General features: G+C 40.7%; 2 protein-coding genes across 2 annotated transcripts in view; both read right to left on the bottom strand.

Moving 5' to 3' along the window:
* The window catches only part of LOC111866311 (serine/threonine-protein kinase unc-51), a 39,606-nt gene extending 33,802 nt beyond the window's left edge, over window positions 1–5,804 (bottom strand). Inside the window, exons 1-4 of the mRNA XM_023855142.2 lie at window positions 5,401–5,804; window positions 5,160–5,252; window positions 2,123–2,173; window positions 1,986–2,018 (exon numbers count right to left, since the gene is read on the bottom strand). Coding sequence (XP_023710910.1) covers window positions 1,986–2,018; window positions 2,123–2,173; window positions 5,160–5,252; window positions 5,401–5,490 — 267 coding nt within the window. The 5' untranslated portion in view covers window positions 5,491–5,804. The remainder of the gene's footprint in view (window positions 1–1,985; window positions 2,019–2,122; window positions 2,174–5,159; window positions 5,253–5,400) is intronic.
* Window positions 5,805–6,869: 1,065 nt separating this feature from the next.
* LOC111866310 (rotatin) overlaps window positions 6,870–16,762 on the bottom strand; it is a gene marked incomplete at its 5' end in the record, with an annotated part of 35,682 nt that continues 25,789 nt past the window's right edge. The window contains 4 exons of the mRNA XM_023855141.2: window positions 6,870–8,474; window positions 12,219–12,348; window positions 13,909–14,049; window positions 14,511–14,722. Coding sequence (XP_023710909.1) covers window positions 8,200–8,474; window positions 12,219–12,348; window positions 13,909–14,049; window positions 14,511–14,722 — 758 coding nt within the window. The remainder of the gene's footprint in view (window positions 8,475–12,218; window positions 12,349–13,908; window positions 14,050–14,510; window positions 14,723–16,762) is intronic.

Genomic DNA, 16,762 nt, shown 5'->3' with positions numbered 1-16,762 from the left:
CTTGAGCTATGGTGCAGCCCAAGATGATAACTAAATACAAAACTGGGCCATGTACTCATACACGTGGAATCCATCTAAACAGTCCCCACAGTGCAGAGAGGTGTGCAAAGAATGCAGCGCAAAATACAGATGCAAGATCTTCATATTACACAGGTCGCCCAGAGACTAAGGCTGGGGCCACACAAGTGCACAAAGAACGTCCGTTGCAACAAATGTACTTTATGACGGACGTTGCTGAGGACACCACACAGTTGCAGAATGCAGTGCGTAGTTTCTTGTCTGCAATGGAGCCAGAAGAAAGCATAGCGTTCCCCTCTCTTGTCTATTTCTACAATGGACATCACGATGTTCGTTATGACAGACGCATTTTGTGCGCTCGTGTGGCCCCAGCCTAAAGACCGTTTGGCGATAAAAAAATTTATTAATAAAATGTTATTTTACATCATTACTACAGACATTGAATCGTTTTTTTACATAATTCCCTTAGAGATGCAGGCACTTGTATTGTGTGATAAGTTTCTGTATGCCTGCATCGCAGAAATCTGCTGCCAGTCCACTGAACCAGTCTTTAAACATCTCCTTTAGTTCATCATTGATATACATACACATGTAACCCAAACAATGCTTCAAGTGTATGAACAAGTGAAAATCACTTGGAGCCAGGTCTGGACCATGAGGAGGACGGAAAAAAAACCCCAGCCAAAGTCAGCAAGTAGCATACATGTGCTAGGTCTTTACTTTCTGGTAAACCCTTGTATAATGAGCATGTTCTCACCATCGATACTGAATGCACACTACTGTACAAAGGTAAAGGTAGGGTAAAGCTATCCCTGCAACAGGCCGTGGAGGCCCATAGGGTTGTGAGACATTGAGACTCCCACAGTTTCTCTAGACAGTCGGCTCACAGATGGTGGTAACATTGTCAGCTTTACGTGCCAGTCACCCTTTAACCCCCAGGAAGATTCCTGGTACTCATTTCTGTTAGAGCCTGTGTCAACCCCAGGGCCATAGTTCAAGCTGAAAGGATTAGGTAAACTGAAAAAATTCACCTCATTGGGACTTGAACCCGCAACCTTCCAACTTGTTGCATAGTGCCTCAACCAACTACAGTACCACATGCCCCAAGTACTCTACTGTTCAAATGATAACCCCTTCAGGTGGTATAGCTTTTCAGCTAAGATACACAGCGTGATCTTCTACATTAAGATACTGTCTTGTGATATGGTATGAGAATTGCAAGGTTTCAGAGGATCATACCACTTCCATTTCCAAAAGGTCTTCCTCTGAAACATCGTTACTATCATAGCATCATAGTCCAGAACACTACAATATGAATCTTCACCACTGTGAAGATCTCAAATCTTATAAACTGTACCTGCTTTGGGCTTTGGGAGGGGAGATGTGTTACAGTGCTTTCAGTGTCTAGACTGTTTGGTGTCAGACAGCACAATGGTTGGTGAATAATGAACTGGAAAGGTTCTGGAAGGAAGCGTCTATGGCCTAATTGAGGTACTATACCTGTATTTACATGGACGGACTAAGGAGAGGAACAAAAAAATCACAGTCAGGGTAGTTGATGTCCCTGCAAAGATTTGACAAAGCACCTCTGGAATACAAGCCTAGAGGGTATTGAAATATAATTAAGGTACTATTTTTGGCTGTGCCACAGCTCAAGCGGTTAGTCGCTGGCTTCCCACCGCAGCAGCCCGGGTTCGATCCCGGGTCTGGTCAAGTGGGATTTGTGATGGGCAAAGTGGCGCTCAGGAAAGTTTTCTCCGAGTACTTCAGTTTCCCCTGCCAATCTTCATTCCACCAATTGCTCCATAAGCACCCTCACCTATCATCTGGGGCTGGTACAATAGGCCAAAAGTGGCCGCAATACAAGGGACTTAGTCCCACCCAACTAGCAATAAAAAAAGGTACTATTTTGAACAACTTTATTTCGGATATCATACTTCAGTCACAAAATACACAATATAACTCACCTCCATGACCAAAAACACATTATGTGATGTTTCCTGGAAAAAGAAGAAAGAAACTGTAAATATTTTGTTAAAAAATGACTTAACATTTGTCTGTTAGCCTGATATATAATAAAAATCTTAATGTTAGTGGGACATACCTTACAGTCAAGCAACGCCACAACATTGTCATGATGAAGCTCTGTCAACTCCTGGAAATGAAGATGAACAAAGTCAAAAAAAGATCATAAAAATATACAAGACTTCAGAACTCTGACAGAGAGCCAAAAAATTTTCAGCATTTATTGAAGCCAAAAGTATATTACCATACATTAATGTATGATATGTAGTTCGAGGGCAGACTCTCCCTCAGGACATAACGTTTTTTCATGTGATGGGAATAGTGCCAATTTCTGAAACACAGTTGTTTTAAAAGAACTCGGATGATGGACGAAGAACAAAAAAATAGTCTTCATTAATGGTTCATTACCATTTTACAAAAGTTCACCATTAGAGTCTATCCTGAGCCAGCTGAATCCAGTCCTCCCTCTACAATCCTGTTTGTTTAATGTCTATTTTAATGTTATCCTGCCATCTATCTGTAAGTTCCCCAAGTATGTAGGAGGGCAGTATTAACCTCTTAAAGCACAGTGGTAACCATATGTACCACCAGCTTTAACATTAAAAAACTCTGCATTCTGCCCACACAGTGTATTAATGTGTTCCGTATGGGTCTCACAATAAACAGCGACTGCTTCCCTAAACAGCATTAACCGGTTGGGCTTTGTTGCGGAGTCGTAACGTGTTTCCCGTGAGGTACGGACTGAACTCTGCATTCTACCCAAACACTGTATTTGTGTGTTCTGTATGGTTCTCACAGTAAGCAGCGACTGCTTCCCTAAACAGCATTAACCGGTTGGGCTTTGTAGCAGAGTCGTAACATGTTTCCCGTGAGGTACGGACTGAACTCTGCATTCTACCCAAACACTGTATTTGTGTGTTCCATGTGGTTCTCACAATAAACAGCAATTTTTCCCTAAACAGCATTAACCGGTTGGGCTTTGTAGTGGAGACATAATGTGTTTCCTGTGAGGTACGAACTGAACTCTGCATTCTGCCCACACAGTGTATTTATGTGTTCCGTATGGTTCTCACAACAAGCAGTGATTATTTCCCTACGCAGCATTAACCGGTTGGGCTTTGTCGCAGAGGTGTAATGTGTTTCCTGAGAGACACGAACTAAAATTTTTAAATATTTAAAAAAAATCATGCTTCAAAGGACTATAACTGACCTTACAGAAAAACACCTGAATCTGTGATTAACTGTTGCTATATATGAGTTTGTCCATTTCACACATGAATGAGTATTAAACTCTTTGTACTGTCATATGATGATGTACTAAAACAACTGAAATCAGCTGAAAATGATAAGTAAATCAATAATGTGAATGAGTATTTTTAAGCCACACCACTTGGCCCTAACAGTAGTGTCCAACCGCAGGCTTTCCCAGGCTCCTTTTACATATGAGCAATAACCTGAAAGTAACAGGAGTCGTAAATAACTTAATGACAATATCTTTCTTCCAGAAAAACTGCTTATTACAGCCCTTCACGAGATATCTCAACACACTTATTTAAAGTTTGAAGCTGTCTTCTGGGATGTGACATCATGTAGTCCGGTAGATTCTTACTCATGTTTCAGAGGAGTTAGCTACCACCATCGCCTGGGAAAAAAGAGTAAGCCAAGCATGGAAAAAAACCACACGGGGAGAGGGAGGACCATAATCAAGGTTCTGGGTGAACCAACAGGGGTGAGGAGGACAATGTTAACCTTTAACTGCCGAACTGCCCCGTTTGTGCCAGTGGTGAATAAGGTCGCCGTGGCCAAAGTAACCCATTTTGGCCAGTCGGGCATTTAAACTCCGCTAGGGGAAGCGCGCACACACGCCGCTAGTAGAAGCGAATGCACAGTCCTAAATATTTATTCTTAAATGTAGTAATTACCAGACAGATTTGAGTAAAGCCCTAATAGAAAAAATAAAATGATACCTAAGTGAACAACAGCAAAAAATATATACATATGAGTTATGCTCAAACTCATCCACGAGCCAGTACTTTTATTGCAGATTCTGCAGATTAGTGTGTTAAAAATATATAGTAAAATTCGATGTTCATACATTTTTTGTTGTTATCTGCTTGATGTGTATATAGGCAGAAATTAAACTACAGTATTCGATTTCACTACGAACGCACATAAAACAGATCGCACTCTGTAACTCAGCCACGATGCAACTGTCTGTTCACGACCCTAGAAAGGGCAATAATCTCTTGTAGCTATATTGGAAGGTCTTAGCACTGAAGAAAATTTCAAATCTTCCGTTATAATATGCGACACTATGTTCTTTGCTGATACAAACAAAATTAATTCCAGCCATTTATCATAAAAATTGAGTTAGATACAGAATTTTTAAACACAATGCTTAAAATTGTTTAGGCTCACTAACAGAAATAGACATTTAAACGCAGAGTAGCAACGGGCATTTAAACGCGCACCAGAAACAGGCATTTAAATAAACTCCGGCCAGCTCAAGCTTACCACTATTTCAGAAGTCCAGCATTTAAAGGTTAATAATACCGAAAATATTAGAAACATTTATTTAAAAACAGGAACTGGCTAGACGGTAGCACAATGTCAGAGAGGTGAGAGTAAGGCATGTTAAAGTATACCTAACAAAGGTTCAAACCATTATTCACACAATAATATGTAGTTATCATAATGGCCTCCATTAGTAAGAAAGGAAATCTTGATTTTAAACTTAGTAAGTAGTTATTACATTGTCCCTATGCTTAATTAAAATCACGCCATGCATGGGGGAGTGGGAGTATATCTCCACCATTCTTGACCTTGCCACTAGATGGAGGTAAGTGGTTGACTTCTCCCCTGGGGGAAAGAGCCCCTAACAGTCATCGTATAGAAGACAAGGTGGGCCTCCTGAGCCAGTCTGGATGCTGTGGAGTAGAGAAATTCTCTTGTCCCTGCCAAGAATCGAACCCCGGCCGTCAAGCTCATCACTATACCGACTGAACTATCCAGTTCCTCAAGTTACTGGTTATTACATACACAAACGGTAAACATTCAGACTTCGATATAACAAACAAAACAGTTTCCTTTAATACTCTTAATATTGCCAAACCTACCTTCAATATTTTAATCTCCTTTCCCAGCAAGTTTTGTGACTTGGCCAGATTTTTCTTTGTGATGCTTTTGATGGCAACCACAAAATTTGGATTCTACGAAATGAAAACAGAAAATATGTTAAACACTCTTTCGTGTCATTTTTTCTCAGCTATAAATTCTCTAATACGATTCAAAATTCTTCATTCAAGAATTTAATAACATCAGCGAAAAACAAGAACAATTACGAATTGTATTTCTTACCTTCTTGTGCCTGCCTTTGAACACAACAGCAAAGGCACCATGGCCAATCAAATCTTTGCTGTTGTATTCAAAATCACCAACACACTCCATTATACGAACTTTATATCAAACTGTAATTTTAACTGTCGAAACTCTTTCACTTTTGAGGCAAATCATACGTCGTGCAACTTGTATAGGGTACAGGATCAATAACCGAAATATTTACTAATTCGAATTATACCTATCCATTGTTCATAACACTTCACTGTCTGTCACATTGTTAAGAACAAAATATTATTTATTCCACACAACGGTCAGTTAAATTACAAACACTAAACACGTCCATTGTTTGTATTGAACAACAAATGTCACCAGTGATACCGTCCATCTTTTCGTTCACAGCTGTTCTCTTGTCGCAGTAATATCACGCCAAACAAGTAGTGCACAATTTGTAAAAAATAACATAACTCTAAGCTGACGCAAAAATCGAAAATGGTTTATTTAAAATTTAAACATAATAATTAGATTTATAATCCAAAACAAAGTCAGCTCATAGTTACACTTGGAGATTCGAAAATATTAATCCGTTAAATTGTCACTATTTGTTTGGTGGCGTTATACATTCGCGACGCCATGAAACTTGTGGTGCGCACGACAAACTACTCACAAGGGCTCGTTAGTAGTTCACTTCACACCGCGGCGACCTGTGTTCGATCCCGGGTCTGGTCAAGTGTGGTTTGTGGTGGACAAAGTGGCGCTGGGGCTGGTTCAATAGACCAGAAGTGGCCACAGTACAAGGGACTTAGTCCCACCCCACTAGCAATAAAAAAAACTGCACAAAGGCGAGGCAGAAACGATGTTGGAAGAAGCAATGTTCCGCAAAAGGGTTTGGGAAATTAGAAACCTTTGTTTTTTAAGCGTCTCCATAATGTACATTGTAAAGATGTATAACGTTTTTCATTAGAAATCTCCAATCCTAACTCCATAATTTTTTACCTTCCCTTGTAGCCTATGGCCACTTTTGAATCAATGGAAGAATATATGTAACGAAACAGGAACACATTTCTTTATTGAGTCATTTGATGTAATCTTATATCACCAGTTTCACCCTCTCTGAAAAGAAACATTAATGTCTGCTCCTTACTTGCTGTTCTTAAATTATTCACAGTATTAATTTAAAATGCATACCACAAGTTTCAACTGCTTCCTCCAGTTCAGTGGTTCCTTTCACATTGTACGGCAAATCCCCAGGTACTGGTTGGAAGATGGCCTCCAGATACTATTGGCAGATGTAAATTGACTGCATATATGACTGAACTTGGACAATGGTTAAAGAATCCTTCACTGGAAAATGTTTTAAAAACTTTTGCAGATGTTGGGATTTGAGATTCTCAGCAGTGACTATGAAGATTACTATCTCCATGGATAAAAAAAATGCTATATAGTCTGGCAAGTCCATCGATGTTCCTTCAAAATATTCTCAGATTTTTACTAAACTACACAGCATTACATCCCACAGTATACAAATCTTCAGCTTTCATACAACTTATAGAATTGAATGGATTTCTGTGGATTGACCTAGTGACATTTGAAGAAAATGGCAATTGGTACTTGAAATGTCTGAAGTCTCTACAAGACAGGAGGTGTCAGTGCTTACAGAGGAAACATCCATTCGGTAGTCCACAAAGAAAACTGGGATAACATTAAGATGGATGTCAAGGAAATACATTAGGACAACGAGATGTAGAAGGGTTTGTTTCATATTTATTGAGTTAAAAAAAATACAGAATACTCGTATATTAAAAGACCAAAAAAATTAAAATAATTTCTTGCATTACTGCGTGGCAGAATTACTGTAATATAATACTGAAAGTTGTAATGGAAAAGAGTCATGAACAAATACATAAAAGTTATGAAATCTTGTACTGATTTATAATATGTTTCATGGCTATCTCTTTTCTTCATTTGGGGGTTGTAAAGTTTCTGTTCCAAATTATTTACATTTTCTGGGACTGCATAGTTATAAAAGTATTTAGAAAGTAGTTTGCAAGTCAAAGGATATCAAAGAAATATTAAAAAATAACTCTGTATAATGGAACCAAAATTTCAAACCTACAGACTGATAATTTAATGTGAGTTTTGAAGTTCAGGCTGAACCTGAAGCCAGCCAGTATTGATGTACAACACAATATTACTTAGACCATTCATATCTTCCTTAAGAGATGCACTTCATGGCTTTCAAATCCTATTCACATGCCCAAAAATGCATACCACTAGAACTGCCTGGCAAAGATCAATTCAGATGCATGGAGTGGCCCTTTGTCCTTTCTGCCCACTGTTTAGGATTGTTATTAATATACAATGGGTTGAAATACTCAGAAACAGCAGAGGTTGTCAAATAAGTTTAACTTCAAAGCACAGTGTTTAAACATGCTAACACCTTACATGACTACTAATTAAAACCACTCCAAAACAGCACATTTTTTCATTCTTGCATATCATTATTCCCTTGCACAGAATCTAGTGCATACATTACTATCTTTCAGAGGCATCATCTTCCTTATTGTTCATATCTCGAAGATTCTCATCCTCATGTTAATTAAAACAGATTACACAGACAAAGCCCAAGATCAAGGTGGGAGCAATATGTCAAGAAATGTCACACAGAAAGAAAGAAAGAAGGAACATGGGAAGACAGAGGCAGGTTGAGTGACCAATAGAGTACAACTGTCAAAGGAGAAGGAGATGAGGATGATGATGATGACGACAGCTGCTGTGACACAGCACAATACTGTCATCAAATTAAAATATGCAGCAGCATCATCGCCTTCTTGCTGTACTGTTGTCACCATGAATAATTTGAAGGACATTGCTTATGATATGAATTCCTTCATCAGTTTCGGTATCTTCACTACTGGAAAGAAGACGAAGTTGATTAAGGCTTTCCTGAAGTTTTATATCAATTCCTGAACACTTTATTATAAGTTTTCCTTTTTGATTATTGGCTACGAGCGCCCACACCATGCATGCTACCATTCTCTTCTCCTCCAGGCTTCCATCACTGAGCTTCTGATGCAACACTTGCAGGAAGTCACCTGTACATAAACATGAAAGTTTAATTGTCACTCAGCTGTACAGTATAAACTCTCTGGGTTTTTGCAAGTGTAACTGTAAACACAATAAAACAATGAATTAACAGAAGCTTACTTACTGGCTTAAACCATATAAAATAACAAAGGAAAATCAACAGAATAAACTTAATATGCTCAAATGTGAAACCCATCTTACAAATACCTTAATTCATTATAATTAAATAAGTCAGAATAAAATGAATAAAGCAATTTCTTTCTCATGTGATATGAACACTGAAGAATGTAAATGAGTTTCTGTGCCACCATATAGTCTTGAAGGTGGGTATCAACATTTCAAAGGTATATACGGCCTCCTTCAGCTGTGTTGGATAATCAGAGAATCAAGTTTCCATCCCCAGTGGAGGCAGAGATGTTTCTGTTCATCCTTTGTCTAGGCCACCTTTATCTGGTGGGTGCTGGGGGGCTATTTCCCTGGTAGATTAAGTAGCCAGAATGTGAAGCCAACTCCTCAGTTCTAACTAGTAATGAAGCTTAAGAAAGGAGAAAGCTATACCTCCACTTCCCCATACAATTTCATGACACAGAATTTAAATAAACATAGGAACAACTTTCCTTTACCATGCTTCTACCCTGAGGACTACAGTGTATCATAACCCTGAAAAACAGAATAAGAATCTTCACAACAGTGAAAACCTCANCGGTGTTGTCGCTTGCAGATTTACTTATACTTTTTCTTCAACCCTGAAGATGGGGGCGATACGTTCCTCCGAAACGTCGGTTAACACCACATATACACGGTGCCAAATCCCAGAAGACTGCATTCTTCATAGTCACCGCCGTGAAAGCCTCAAATCTTACAATGTGTATAAAATTATGGTCTTTGAAGGAGACAGATTATTTGCAAGTACTAGGCATAGCTGGGATGATAATATTGTGACATGCAGAGCCATTGCCAAGTAACAGCTGTGTAAACAGGGGACAGTACAACAGCCATTGCTAGGGAACAGCTCTGTGGACACACTATTTCCCCAGCAACGAGATAACCAGCTATAGGGGTAGGGACATTTTCTGTGTGGTCCATGCCAGGGCTATATATGAGGACTAGTAGTTCGGTTCGCTCATCTAGTGAAACTGCAGTGCCTGTAAAACAAGGTTCTCCCCACCATTGGCAATTTTCCAATGTGCACACCAGTCCGCGATTTGCACATAGCATTCAAAATCCCGTACATATATGACTATATAACAAAATTATGCAGGAAACAAGCAGAAGTCATACAAAATCATGAAAATCAGAATGTTCACAACATCGGACAAGGCGAAGCCCAATACAGAAAGTATAAGAGGCTTAAACTTGGCGGTGGTCAGACATACGACCGTTCAAATGACTAGACTGCCATGGTAGCGAATACTACTAGAAACAGGGCATAATTTGCTGACTGAGCCTGGATTGACAGAGGCCTTGTATATATTGTACAAAGAAATAGGAATTAAGATTAAATTTGTAAATATATGTAAATACTGACAATGGACTTACTAATACGGACTATGACTGACAAAGGACAGACCCAACCTCTCATCAGAGAGGGCGCCCCAAATGGACAGGACAGTAACTTTCATATAAGGAAAAAAACAAAAAGAAAAGAAATCTGGTCATGAGCCTCAGCCGGGGCTCAACACCAAGACAGATAGACTGACTGACTGTCAGTCGCAATGTGACTTGGACTTGGATTTGGTTTAGTCAGTTGAGAGTTGCAATTGTGGGAAGTAAGAAGCTGGTAGCTGAGGCTGGGGACAGTTCAGGAACCCACAGGAAGGGGGATGTCTGTTGCCGGAAGCTGCTACCAAGCTGCGACTAATGAAGACAGAAGAATTTATGTGTACTATATTACAGTGATCTTCATTGAAACTCAGACCAGAGTAGTTATTTGTAGTCATGAGCATAAGTGTCCAATAAATCCGATTACCAATCCAAACCTCATCTCTAGTCACACTTACCATGTGACAATATTAATATGGATATTATGGGTGTGAGGCTATGGACTGGGTACATCCAGTTCAGGAGAGGGGTTAGTGACAGGCTCTTTGGAAATGGCAACCAAACATTGGGCTGCCAAAAATGTGGGGACTTTCTATACTAGTTGACCAACTATTACCATCTCAGGAAAGCCTCTGATTAATGTACAACTGACATGAAATAGAGTGGCACTTGTGAGTCACATCGAGCAGTGATCCTCTCAACTTACTATATCCTGACAAGAGAAGCAGAGAAACAGAACAGCAGACACTACTGTTTGTGCAAATACATCAACCCAACTTCCTTTGTGGCCAACAAAAGAGCACAGCCAAGTGCCATTTCATTCTACAAGGTGCGGCAATAAAGAAACCGGATTCATGCTCTAACCCTTTATTGAAAAAAAAATCAGACAATCGAAATGTTATCCCCTTCAATGTAGTCCCTTCCCCAATCCCTACACCGCTCCATGCGAATTTTCAACTGATGGAAGCAGTGCTGCAGGTCATCTTGTTTTATGCTCTTCAAGAGTTGCGTCTCTTTTGCTTTCACTGCATCCACGGACTCGAACCTGGTCCCTTTGAGCACAGACTTGATTTTCGGGAAGAGAAAAAAGTCGCAAGGTGCTAGGGCCGGAGAATACGGTGGATGTTCCATCACTGGAATGTTGTTTTTTGCCAAATACCTCTTCACAGATAGCGCGTTGTGTGCTGGCGCGTTGTCGTGATGAAGAACCCATGAGACATTCTTCCACATGTCTGGTCTCCTTCGTCGCACACGTTCACGGAGGGTTGTCAAAACATTTTTATAATAAACCTGATTGACAGTCTGACCTTCAGGCACCCAATCAATGTAGATTACCCCCCGGATATCGAAAAAAACAATCATCATTGCTTTGAATTTGGACTTGCTCATGCGCGCTTTCTTCTTCCTAGGGGATTTGGGGCTCTTCCAATGCATGGATTGTTGCTTAGTCTCTGGATCATATTGAAGAATCCAAGTTTCGTCACACGTAATTACGTTTTGGAAGAAATCAGGATCATTTTCAATGTTTTCAAGAGTGTCAACACAGCAATTCACTCGATGTTCCTTTTGCTGGGGGGTAAGGATTTTTGGCACCACTTTAGCACACACCTTTTTCATGCCCAGATCGTCGTGCAAAATCTGTCTAACACTTTCCTTATTGATGTTCGTAAGTTCAGAAATTGCTCGAATGCTCAGTCGACGATCTCTTCGAACAATTCTAGCGACCTTCTCCACATTCTCTGGAGTTTTCGCAGTGGAAGGACGGCCCGATTTTGGATCGTTCCCGACGTTTTTCCTACCCTCCATAAACTTCTTAAACCACTCGAAAACTTGCGTGCGAGATAGACACTGATCACCATATACTTCTGTCAACAAATTGTAAGTTTCAGTGGCAGATTTTCCAAGTTTTGTGAGGAATTTGATGTTAACACGTTGTTCTACATTAGCACTCAGCATTATTCCGACGGAGCTCAGACACACGATCCGCTTCTAACAATGGTCGCGGCCAGACTAACCGATGCTCGTGAATGAAACTTTGTGTGACGGTAGAGGGAAGTCCAAGGGTCAATGCCCTACCCTCCTCTTCGTCATTGACGTGGCCAGAAATGAGTCATAAATGTAATCCGGTTTCTTTATTGCCGCACCTTGTATGTTGAGTGCAGTCTCGTGCTTCCAATATGAACCTCGTTAATAAATATCATGTGAAATACCTGAGCCTAACAGCCTTGGACGGTTTAACTGATGAAATGAAATGTTTCGCAGAACACATAATGCAGCCATTTTAATTGCTGTTTTGGAACTTGCTGTCAGCATTATGAGAAGATCCAGTGCATCTGTAATCTGGAAAAAATACAATAATTATTATTCATGTTAGAGTTATAAAATAACATGCCTTTCTCGTAGGATAAATACTTCAGTAGATCAATCTAGATACAATGGAATACCCAACTAACGTTCCTTGATTCAATATTTCCCTTAGTTTAACATTAATTATCAGTTATCTCAATGATGTATATACAGTGTCCGTCTTGCAGTGCATCCACTTTTACCTGTCACTTCACAACATGTTTCGGCAGCATAGTGCCATCATCAGGTGCTCCATGGCACTATGGTGCCAAAACATGTTGTGAAGTGACAGGTAAAAGTGGATGCACTGCAAGACGGACACTGTATATACATCATGGACGAAAATCAGTGCAACAGGACGCTAAAATACAACATTATAATTATCTCAAGTCAATAAACCTGGTGATACAATTCCTCCATTTAAGATTCTCCTCAATTCAGTGTTCAAAATCCATTGCTCCCAAAGAAACCTTAAATGGGGGCTTGACTCTATTTCATATAGCCCTGCAGATAATGAAACAAAACTTTTCTGCATTTTAAGAAAAACACAGCATTACTAACGTCACCCAAATATACATTTCTCCAGTCAATATTGCAATCAAATGGATAATTAATTCGCTTGGGGGGTGGGGTGGAGTCCAGCTCAGTCCGCTCGGCACAGCGGCCACTGATTGGCCTACTGTACCTTCCCCAGGTGATTATGACGATGGAGAATTTGGTGGAATGAAGCTTCGCAGGGGAAACTAAAGTACTCAGAAAGAACCTGCCCCAGCACCACCACTCTGTCCACCACAAATCCCACTTGACCAGACCCAGGATCAAACCCAGGCCACCAAGGTGGGAAGCCAATCAAATGGGTAAGCACTCCTGCTTCATACTTTGGAAGTACCAAGTTCCATCTCAAGCAAAGTGCATGTTGGCCAACCCACATACTCCATCTCCCTTAGGTACACCAGTGACACCAGACAACAGAAGCAACAATAGCAGCAGCCAAACAGTCCACCATGACAACAACACTTAACTGACTTCCATAAAAATAAAGACCTAACATCCAGTCTTACCATTCCCACATCATCATAGAAGTCTCCCTTCAATGCCGACAGTTAACTGAGCAAAAGCTGGCTTCATCTCTTTTCCTCCAGACCATAGCATCCTCTCTCACTGTACAACACCACATCCTGACCCCCACCTCTCCTACACTTCCACAAACAAACAAACCAACTCCATGGCCTGTAGTCCACAAGTGAACTATACCAACCAAGCCACTGCCACTCTTTGGCAAAGTTAGTTCCAACTTTTGCAGATAGAGGGTGTCACGTGGTCAGCGCAACAGATCCCCATGGCCATTAATCTTGGTTTTCTAGACTGGACCTACACTTCCACAGTGAGACGAATATATCTGCCCACTTACCCCATTTACCTCACACTCCACCTCAAGGTGCCAACTTTGATGTTCTTCAACACATGATGTGTCTAAAACTAGGGAAGGCATGTTACAGTTAGGACACAGGTGGGAGAGACCCAACAATAAGGATCAAGGTGGTTTTACTGTACCTTGGGAACTGCCAGCTGTCCCTCTGCATGCAAAGTGAAATCTGACATAAATCCAAGCCACATCAGCTCCACTGCCTCCCACTGCTTCTGTTTCTTGGTGACTGATGGATGAAGCTTTGGAAGACACTGGAACAAGTTGCTCTGGAAAGAAACAACAGTAATTAGTTTGGTACAATACTGCTTGCCTACATAAATGCTTAGACACATCCCCACCTTCAACAGAAAAGGCAGGCTTCTACCCTGCAATGACCCTTCAGGTTCCACAAAAGGTGGGGAAACTTATGACTACTGCATTAACAATTTATCACTAAGGATCCTGTTCCACTGGGTTAGTTAGTTATAATTTTCAAGATAAATTTCTTGTAAAACCACAAGCCAGGAGGCATTTTAAGTTAGAGTGAAACTGAAAAGTATGCACTTCTGGGATGTAATGTTGTGTAATTAAGAGAAAATTAAATGAGGCAAAGCTGTAGCCTTCATCAGCACAGCTGAAGAGTAGGCCAAGCAAGTAGAGCACCCACTGAACAAAATGGTGCCAGTCACTGCTATGCGAAGCCCAGGTCTGACAAGAATACAAAAGTTCATTCCACTGAATTACTTACCTTGGCAATAACATTTCTACATTCTTGAGACTGACATGAGTTTGTCAGCAGTTGAAATGCCAAGCTGAGAACTGCAGATTCAGGAACACGATTTGTTATCTCCATCTCTCTATGAATAAGGCTCACAATTTCATGCAGTAAAGAGAGTGAACTTGGTGTTTTCCGGAGTCCTACACCAGGAACTGTCGTAGTCAGCACAAGTGACTGTGTGGCTGTAACAGCATCACATAACAATTAACACCCATGAATATGACACTAAAAGGAAAATGTCCAAGTGGAAGACCAAGACCAAAATGAGGGCAAAAGGTTATGAAAAATGTCATACAGAAGGAAGAAATTGAGGAACTTTGGGAAAACAGGGACGTATGAAGAGGCTTGGTTGCTAGAAGACCCAAATGAGTGGAAATGTCTAAGCAGAACGACAACTAGTAAGCAAATTCCAATCAAAATCACCATTGTAACAGCATCAAAAAATGCATGTAATATATTTTAGCATGCACAGCCACTGCTGCGACGTAGCAAATAAACAACACCCATTTCTGGGCAACAGCTTGGGAAACGTGTTCCCACAGCAACGGATGCACATGCAATAGAAGAAAAGTGTTTTCTATGTTGTTCGTGCCAAGATGTTATAACCAGGAGAGTTGCAATCTATATTCCCTACAGAATGAACAAATACATTGTAAGAAGAGGCACCGGCTAAACAAACGGACAAATACATTGTAAGATGAGGCAACGGGTAAACAATTACAGTAAAAACTATACTGCATCTATACCACGGGCCTCCAAGCAGTTTATTACATGTATACAAGTCTGAATACACTGCTATATGTCCACAGGAATATAACAAAATTGCAACAAACTGACTTGATGATATTGTGATGGGGAGCGGAGGTAACGGAAGAATAGTCGCTGCAATAAGAGTAGCCGAAATAACAGGAGACGCAGAAAGCCATCCTTTGAAGAAGAGGAACGGGGGTGCACCGTTAGGCAATTCGGGACGAACAGCCTTAAGGAGGGAGTAGTGTGACATGTTGCGCAACGGAGGACCCCAACCTCCCCAGCGGCACGTGGCGGTAACGTAGCGCTCTCGTTACTACTTGTCGCGCTATGCAGGACACCACTCCCCCCCCGGCGGCGGTGACACGCCGAGCGGAGCCGAAGTTAGCCGAGTCCCAGCATCCTGGTAGGTATGCAACGCGAGTCAACAGCGCTGACGTCATCAAGGGAAACCGCGGTTGCTAGGCAGCAGTAAACAACTCTGGACAGCATTGCTAGCAACACGGCGCCAGGCAACAAGGGTGCCTATTACGCGGCCGTGTTCTGTGTTGTCCGGAACGAGACTACATAAGGAGCAGCAAAGGCTATTCACAGTCAGTTCCGAGAGAGTTCTCAAGCCGGTTAGTTCCGAGTTAGTCAGCAACCAGTCAGTTGTATTCTGGCATTTGCAGTGTAGTATTTGTGATACTGCCAATGGCAGTAATTGTCAGATTGTAATTTGGGTGATTGTAAGTGCGAATATGAAATAATATTCGCTATATTCAATACTGCGTGAAGTTATTTGTCGCGTATACACCCAACACGTGACAATATAGAATATCACATGAAGAGTTTTTAACCTTATTTTACGCCATAACTTTCGATTTAATAAGTTTGTACTTCATTGTACTTTTATACCGTGTATTTTATAATGTATTATCAAGTTTCCAGCTTTACCATCGTAATTGCATTTCATTAGTGTGTGAAAATGGTAATCATGTGCTTGCCTGATGATGGCTTTAATAGCCAAAACATGTAGCCAAGCTAATTTTAGCCTTGACCTTTATATTGTTGTGTTGTGATGGACTGTAATGAAGAAGCTGTATAACCAGGAGAGCTGAAGCAATCAGTTCAGTTAACAGTTGAGTTCTGCAAGAGAGGCTGAGAAGAGATGGCACTATAATCCAGTTGACAGACGAGTTGTGGGATATTTGCCAGACAGTAATGACATGGGCACAGAAGCTGAAGAATCTCCACTGTTGAGATCTGTTACCAGGAAATGGCCAGTGGAGCAGACCGAGAAGACTTAGCATATGCTCTAGTGCAGTGCTGTCCAACGTTCTTATGTACTCGGGCACAATTCACTGATGCATATGGAGGTGCGGGCGCCACCACACACTACTACTACTAGTACTTCTACTACTACTACTACTACTACTACTACTACTAATAATAATAATAATAATAATAATAATAATAATAATAATAATAAT

The sequence above is a fragment of the Cryptotermes secundus genome, unplaced genomic scaffold, assembly GCF_002891405.2.
Source record: "Cryptotermes secundus unplaced genomic scaffold, Csec_1.0 scaffold1499, whole genome shotgun sequence".
Taxonomy (NCBI): Eukaryota; Metazoa; Arthropoda; class Insecta; order Blattodea; family Kalotermitidae; genus Cryptotermes; species Cryptotermes secundus.
Note: the sequence above shows the minus strand (reverse complement) of the source record. Positions and strands in the feature narration are given on the sequence as shown.